This window comes from Vollenhovia emeryi, unplaced genomic scaffold (assembly GCF_000949405.1).
Source record: "Vollenhovia emeryi isolate VEMERY1.0 unplaced genomic scaffold, V.emery_V1.0 DF939714.1, whole genome shotgun sequence".
Taxonomy (NCBI): Eukaryota; Metazoa; Arthropoda; class Insecta; order Hymenoptera; family Formicidae; genus Vollenhovia; species Vollenhovia emeryi.
In genome coordinates, this window is record NW_011966652.1 from 8960 (window position 1) to 17420 (window position 8461).

Consider the following 8461-nt stretch of genomic DNA (forward strand, 5'->3'; position numbering starts at 1 on the left):
CCATGAAGCGCTCTCCGTTCCAGTTACACCAAATCTCCTCGGGGGTGTGAGTCTCCCCCTCCGGGAACAGCGAGTCCATTAGTTCCTCGAGCACGTCCGGGCTCAAGGTCTCCGAGAGAGCAGGGGAGGTCCTCCGAAGACGGCCCATCACCATTTTGTATGGTAGGCCCCACAAATCCTCCTCCACCCCCAGCAGGAGCTCCTTCCACGCATTGGATTTTGCGCTGTGGATCTCCTTCCTCAACGTTCTCTTCGCGACTCGGTAGGCTCGGTCCAGCTCGTCGTTCAGTCTACTCGCCGTTCTCGCCCTCGTGTATTTTCTGCGGGCCGCGACACATGCTCTCCTAGCGGCGGCAACTTCCTCGTTCCACCAGTATGCCGCCTTCTTTGGTGGGCGAGTACCGGTCCTTCTAGCTGCAACGTCACATGCGTCGGAGATCCATGCTCCTATATCCTCGGCCAAACAGTCCGGCGCACGATCAGCGTCGAGCCCGGAACTGAGGAGCTCAAATGTGGACGCCAAAAGCTCCGCGTTTAGGCCCTTTATCGACCAACGGGGGTACAACTTCTTAAGGCTAATGTTCGCATTATTTATACTATTTACATTATTAACAAACGTAAACGTGATCAATCTATGGTCTGACAATGTCTCCATATCGGAAATCACACTCCAATTTCTGATTCGGTCTATGTACTGGGCCGAAGCCCACGTCAGGTCGACTATGGAGGAACCCTGAGGGCGCACACAGGTTGGCCTATTTCCTTTATTACAAAGGACTAAATCGTGTTGGGCCGCCAGACCAAGAAGTATTTCCCCCCTGCGATCGCCAATGGGGGACCCCCAATATGCCGATTTGGCGTTGAAATCCCCACAAGCAACGACGGGACCACGGGCCGCGGCCACCGCGTCCGACAGTCTGTCAGTGATCTCCAAGAATCTTCCAATTCTGATATTTGGAGATATATACTGTTCGAGATCGGACAATTGTCAAATCGATTAAAATTATACGCCTTGTAACGATAATCCAAGGTGTACAGCATGAGCCTCGAAAACGTTCCAGTAAGAATGTTAGTGCCGCAAATATTGTTGTCAATCTTGGCTCGAGGACACCGAAAAAGCACATGCTGTACACCTTGTCATCGCCTTCCCAAACAAATTCGCTGACGCTCGCGTTGTCGCCGCGTGGACGAGAGCGTGCCGACGACCGATGCCCGGCCGATATACAAACGCGAGCGCCAATCACGCTCACCGTAGCTCAAACGCGCCCATCAGGCGCGCGCCAACGGACGCGGATTCCCTCGGATTGCCAATCAATTTTGGCAATCCGGGGTCACCGCCAAACGAAAAGATACCGTTACTTTTAACGGACAATTTACATGCGGAGGGGTGGTTTGCCGCTCTTATAAAAGGAGTCGGCCGCACTCCTCCGCCACACAGTAGCTTTGTCGTTTGCCTCGCCGCTTCGTCATAAGACCATCTGTACCGCTCGCGCCTTTCTGTGAACAAAGACACTTGAATCCGCACTACCGCTTTTCTTTGGACTGTGATTTGATTTATTGAAATAATTATTGGTACTAGACTTGGTTATAAATTGGAGTCTTGCTTCATTTTGTCTTCCGTCCATTCGGTCTCCCTCGTCCGATTTTCGCAAATCAACCGCGCTACCGAACATTAATGGTCCTTCGAGCCGGATTCTCCACCGGCAACCGCTAACTCGGGAGTGCACCGCCTGTTTGAATGCCTGAAAAAGGGAAATCAATTAACATGGACTTAAACGCCTTGCTAACGGCGCAAAGCGACGCTCATGGTCGCATCGCCCGTTCGGTCACCAACTTGAAGAAGATGGGCGCGGAGAACATCACGCTCCACGCTGTTGAAACACGCCTTGAATTCCTCGACAAAATATGGGCTAAGGTCGAAGCACAGCACGAAACCATTCGAACACTCTTCAAAGAAGAATTTGATGAGAGTGAGTACAACCAAACACAATTTTTCGACACCATTGAAATTACGTACGTGCAAGAGCGAAGCGCATTGAACGAATACGCGATAAAGCTCCAAGCCGCGAATCCGACAAGCGCCGCTTCGAGCAAGGAGCCCGGCGGCGTTTCCTCCGCATCGGCCTTACCGAGACTCCGAGTCAAATCGTTTTCGGGCGCGTTCGAAGACTGGCCCACCTTCCGGGACAGCTTCATGTCGATCGTCGGAAAACACAAGTCCCTCTCGAACATTGAGAAGTTCCACCACCTGCGGCACTGCCTTGAGGGAGCAGCTGAAAAGATATATTCGTCCGTTAGCCGTGATCGGGGAAAACTATCCGCGCGCGTGGTCGATGCTGACGGAGCATTATGAAAACGAGAAGGAAGTGGCTCGCTCCAACTTCTCTGCCTTTACCGCGGTTCCTAAAATGAAGAGCGACACCGCGGAAGAACTGAATCGCGTCTTCAACGCCGTAACAAGCGTAAGTGGACAGGAGGGCATCGGTCGGCCCATCGAGTCACACGGTTACGATCTTTTGAACCACCTCGTAACCGACTTGTTCGACCCTAGAACTCGCCTCGAGTGGGCCGCATTCACCAGCGAGTCGAACGATGTCCCGAGTCATGAAACGCTGATGAAGTTCGTCACGCGACGAGCTCTCACGCTCAAAGCGGCCAGGACGCCAAACCCCAAACCATCCGGAGACCCGTCGCGATCCGCGAAGTCTCATCACTCCAAGGGGGTCGCCACGTCGGCACAGTGTGTCTTGTGCAAGGGCAAGCACAACGTGATGATGTGCGACGAATTCAAGACGAAGTCCGCGACCGACCGCAAAGCCGTCGCGGAAACGCATCGATTGTGCTACAATTGCCTCGGTCCTCACTTGTTCGCAAAGTGTCAGTCCGCTAAAACTTGCAGCACGTGCAAGGCGCGGCACCACTCAATGCTTCACGACGCGTACACCACTGCCCAACCCGCCGAGGCCAACGCTCTCTCAGCTGTGCAACGGGAGGACGATACTCGGGCGATTCTCCTCGCGACCGCGAGAGTGAACGTCGCCGACCGCCACGGAGCCCCGCACACCATTCGAGCGTTGATCGATCAGGGCTCGGAGGTCTCACTCATCTCCGAGTCCCTAGTGCAACGCCTGCACCTGCCGCGGTCCAAGTCCTCGGTGTCGATCGTTGGCATCGGGGGAACCCGCACCGGGACGAGCCGAGGAAGAGTCTCGCTCAGCCTCGCGTCCACCGTCAACGAGACCAAGTTGACCGCTGTCGCCTTCGTTCTTCCTCGTCTCTCGCTCTACCAGGGTGGAAGCACGCAGGTTGGAGCCCCGTGGCCTCACGTTAAGGGGCTGCAGTTGGCCGATCCAAGGTTCCGAGCCAACGATCCGATCGAGCTTCTCCTTGGCGCTGAAGTATGCTCCATCATCCTTGAGGAGGGTCTTCGAAAGGGAGGTCCTTTGGCTCCCGTCGCTCAACGCACGTCACTTGGATGGATACTGTCCGGCGGATGCGTCGACTCTTCAGGTTCGAAGCCGCGCACTTCGCTGCAGTGCTCGGCCGAGCACGAGCTTTCCTCGCTCGTGCAGAGCTTTTGGGAGCAGGAGCAGGAACCCTCCGCTCCCATCGCCCTCATTCCTGACGAGCAGTTGTGCGAGGAGTTTTTCAATCGCACTCATACTCGCACCTCCACTGGGCGGTACATGGTGAGGCTGCCATTTGCCTCTCCGCCGCCAACACTCACGGAGACCCGCAAGGCTGCGGAACGCCTGCTGCACGCCGTCGAGCGGAAGGGCAGCCGGGACACGCGGTTCGGAGAACTCTACCGCTCCTTCCTAAGGGAGTACGAAAACGTTCAGCACATGACACGCGTGACCGGCGCGTCTAATCCTCCCACCAACGGTAAGTGCTACCTTCCGCATCACGGAGTGCTTAGGGAGTCAAGCGCCACCACGAAGCTGAGGGTGGTGTTTAACGGGTCGCAGCGAACCAAGTCCGGCGACTCGCTCAACGTCCATCTTCTCACGGGAGCGAACCTGCTGCCAGCCCTCGCTGACGTCCTGATGCGCTGGCGGTGGCACCGCTACGCCATCATCGCCGATATCGAAAAAATGTACCGCCAGATCCTCGTCGCTCCCGAAGACCGCGATTTCCAGCGGATACTCTGGCGGCACTCAACTGTCGAGCCGGTTCGCGAGTTCCGTCTCAATACGGTAACGTATGGCCTCGCGTGCGCGCCGTTCCTGGCCATCCGCACGCTGCGGCAGCTCGCGGTCGACGAGGAAGACAATTTTCCGCGCGGGTCCGCGGTCCTGCGCCGCGACTGCTACGTCGACGATGTAGTCACCGGCGCTCACGAAAAGTCCGACGCGATCGCGGTTCAGACCCAGCTCCACCAGCTCTGCATGGCGGGCGGGTTTCCACTCCGCAAATGGGCCGCGAACTGCCCTCAGATTCTCGCCGGAATTCCACTGGAACACCGCCTGACCAAACCACACTCTTGGGAGCACGAGATACACTCCACGTTGGGACTGCGATGGCATCCCAACGACGACACCTTCGCGTTCGCGATACAGCCTCGTGTCATTGCCAGTTACACAAAGAGGAGCGTTCTCGCGGAGACAGCGCAACTCTTCGATCCGCTCGGATGGTTGACACCCGTCAGCATCCGAGCGAAAATTCTAATTCAGGCAACCTGGATGAAGCGGCTGGATTGGGACACGCCACTTCCGTCAGTGGACACGCTCCAATGGGAGAGCCTCTTCAAGGAGCTGCCACTCCTCGAGGGTCTGCGCGTGAACCGCTGGCTCGGCAGTGGCGCCAAGAGTTCACGCGCTGAGCTCCACGGCTTCGCCGATGCTTCTGAGCGGACGTACGCAGCGGCGGTCTACCTCCGCCTCGAGCATGGCACCGGAGTCCGCGTGCAGTTGCTCACCGCCAAAAGCAAAGTTGCCCCGCTCAAGCCCGTCACTCTGCCGCGTCTAGAGCTCTGCGCCGCTGCCCTGCTCACCAAACTCGTGGCACACTCTCAGTCAACCTTAGATCTGTCCGCAGCTCCCGTATTTCTCTGGTCAGACTCGCAGGTAGCGCTGAACTGGATCCAAAGCCACGCGTCACGATGGAAGACGTATGTGGCCAACCGAGTGGCCCTTATCCAAGAGCTCCTTCCCGAGGCTCAATGGCGTCACGTCCCGGGCCGAGAGAATCCTGCCGACTGCGCTTCCCGGGGGATATCGCCAACCGACCTCTTACACCATCCTCTGTGGTGGTCTGGCCCTTCCTGGCTGCACGAGGACCGAGCGAGCTGGCCGATGGAGACCCCTGACATCACTCCCCGGGAGATCCCCGAGGGGAGAGCCACTGCTCACGGTGCCGTTACCGAGACCGTCGAAGAGCCGGAGCTCCTCCTCCGGTTCTCCGAGTTGCACCGGCTCCTGAGGGTGACCGCCTGGTGCCTGCGTTGGCGAAACGTCTCGAGGAGGGCTCGAGCGAGTCAACCGACGCGAACACTACGTGCCGACGAACTCGACGCGGCTCTTGTGCGGTGGCTCCGAGTGGTGCAGGCTCTGCACTACCCTACCGAGGTCGCGACCACCGAGGACTACCGCGCACTATCGAAAAGGAGCACTCTAATAAAATTGAATCCTTACCTGAGTGACAACGGGGTGCTCAGGGTGGGAGGACGACTGCGGCACTCGGGGCTACCACTCGACGAAAGGCACCCGATGATTTTACCTCCATGGTCCCACCTCACAAGGCTGCTCGTGGAGGCTCATCACCGACGCACTCTGCACGGGGGAGTTCAGCTGACGCTTGGCGTGCTCCGACTCCGCTTCTGGATTCCGCAGGGCCGAACCGTCGTGAAACGCTGGCTTCATCGGTGCGTCACTTGCACCCGATGGCGAGCAGTCACGCTACAACCACCGATGGGCGATCTTCCGAGGGAACGCGTGACTCCAGCGCGGCCGTTTAGCCGGACCGGCATTGACTACGCCGGCCCGATTTTTGTCCGCACGACCAAGGGGCGAGGTCACCGAGCACACAAGGCATTCATTGCCATTTTTGTGTGCCTAAGCTCCAAAGCCGTGCACATCGAGGTGGTGTCGGATTATTCGACCGACGCTTTCCTGGCCGCACTGCGCCGGTTCACTTCGCGCCGGGGCCTCTGTACTGACATTTTTTCAGACTGCGGCACAAACTTCGTCGGCGCCGATCGGCAACTCAAGGAGTTGCTTCGAGCGTCTTCATCTGACGGCTGTCGCATCGCAACACACGTCGCTACCCAGGGCATCCGGTGGCATTTCAACCCGCCGTCCGCGCCGCATTTTGGAGGCCTATGGGAGGCAGCCGTAAAATCGACGAAATTTCACCTTCGTCGAGTAATCGGCGACACCACCCTCACGTTTGAGGAGATGAGCACTCTCCTTGCTCAAGTGGAAGCCTGCCTCAACTCCCGGCCACTCCAAGCACTCTCAGACTGCCCGGACGACATCTCCGCCCTGACGCCTGGGCACCTTCTGAGCGCCCCACTGCTGGCCGTTCCAGAGCCGTCGCTGCACGAAAGGGCAGACAATACGCTCTCCCGGTGGCAGCATTTGCAAAAGATGCGCGACCACTTTTGGCAAAGGTGGTCGCGCGAGTACATCCACTCCCTGGCAGCGCGTCCAAAATGGTTAACCAAGGATGTCGTCCCTCGCATCGGTGACCTGTGCATCGTCCGCACCGAGACGACGCCACCAAGCCGATGGCCTTTGGCCCGCATCACCAAGTTGCATCCAGGCGAGGATGGCGTTACCCGCGTCGCGACGGTTCGCACGGCATCCACGGAGCTGGTGCGACCCCTCGTCAAGTTGGTGCTGCTGCCGGGAGATCGCGAGTCTACCACTCCCTCCGAGGACAAGTAATTTGCGCCGGAAACAAAAAAAATGCGTTGTCTCGTCCCCGCGTCACACTCTTGTCGCGATTGCATCCACGTCTCGCTTCGCCATTCAATTTCTGGGGCGATACCGCAAAACTGCACCTTCGGTATCGTTGCAACCGTGTCACTGCACTTCGACACCACTTGAATCACTTCGCGAAGTTCCGCTGCACTCACGCAGCAACGCGCCGTTAAGCCTCAACACCGAAACGCGGAAATGGCCCGCACGGACATTCTGCGTTGAATGATTGCAATCATTAACTTATGACATATCGCGTTTCGGCGGGCCGGTCCTGCGCGATACCTCCCCACGCCGCGATCCACCGCGCTGCTCGATAGCGCCTACCAGTCAAAGGTGACGCGCCATCTACGAGAACGCCAACCGAACCTGCTCGTTTCGTCACGATAATGACGAGGCGGGCGGGAATGTTCGAGATCGGACAATTGTCAAATCGATTAAAATTATACGCCTTGTAACGATAATCCAAGGTGTACAGCATGAGCCTCGAAAACGTTCCAGTAAGAATGTTAGTGCCGCAAATATTGTTGTCAATCTTGGCTCGAGGACACCGAAAAAGCACATGCTGTACACCTTGTCATCGCCTTCCCAAACAAATTCGCTGACGCTCGCGTTGTCGCCGCGTGGACGAGAGCGTGCCGACGACCGATGCCCGGCTGATATACAAACGCGAGCGCCAATCACGCTCACCGTAGCTCAAACGCGCCCATCAGGCGCGCGCCAACGGACGCGGATTCCCTCGGATTGCCAATCAATTTTGGCAATCCGGGGTCACCGCCAAACGAAAAGATACCGTTACTTTTAACGGACAATTTACATGCGGAGGGGTGGTTTGCCGCTTGATTTATTGAAATAATTATTGGTACTAGACTTGGTTATAAATTGGAGTCTTGCTTCATTTTGTCTTCCGTCCATTCGGTCTCCCTCGTCCGATTTTCGCAAATCAACCGCGCTACCGAACATATACACTGATATAACCCGCACGTTACCGAACCTCACTCCGATAATGTTGTTGGATCGATAGAACACGACACAACCGGGCCCGGCAAGTGCCGGGTTCCACAGTATGGCCGCAGTTGAGTCCAGGCTCGAGACCCGGTGTGCGCTGTCCGCAGGGACCCGCCATGGCTCCGCAAGGCAGCAGATGCCTATACCGTTCTCGAGTGTACAGTGCATCATCAGGTCCTGGGATGCCCGGCAATGATTGATGTTGACCTGATAAAATCTAAGCACCATCGTCCAATCGGGTGGGTCCCGCTCTCCGATTGCGGGGCTGCGCGCTGGTACAGTTGACCGTACTCAACCTATGCTCCGGGTTGAGGCCCTTATCCCGGCATACCACACAGCATGAGGGAAGCGAACACTCTCTCAATGCGTGGCCCTCTTTCCCACAGTTAAAACAAGCCTGCCCCCTATCCGTTGCAGACCGGCAGCCGCCCCTCACATGCCCGAAGTCCCAGCAACGAAAGCATTGTACTGGGCGCGACCTGAGAAGCACAATTCTCGCCATGGTCCATCCCACGTTAACCGCGCCAGCCGCA

General features: G+C 57.4%; 2 protein-coding genes across 2 annotated transcripts; both read left to right on the plus strand.

Annotated features, from left to right (window-relative positions):
* The first annotated feature begins 1765 nt into the window (after window positions 1–1765).
* On the plus strand, window positions 1766–2353 carry LOC105556910. Its single transcript, XM_012004020.1, has one exon. The coding sequence runs from the start codon at window positions 1766–1768 to the stop codon at window positions 2351–2353; it is 588 nt and encodes a 195-aa protein (XP_011859410.1).
* Window positions 2354–2408: 55 nt separating this feature from the next.
* Window positions 2409–8128, plus strand: LOC105556911. Its single transcript, XM_012004021.1, is given in 5 exon segments — window positions 2409–6110; window positions 6112–6211; window positions 6270–6622; window positions 6666–6883; window positions 7945–8128. Coding segments are annotated over 5 exon segments (4557 nt in total).
* Window positions 8129–8461: the final 333 nt, after the last annotated feature.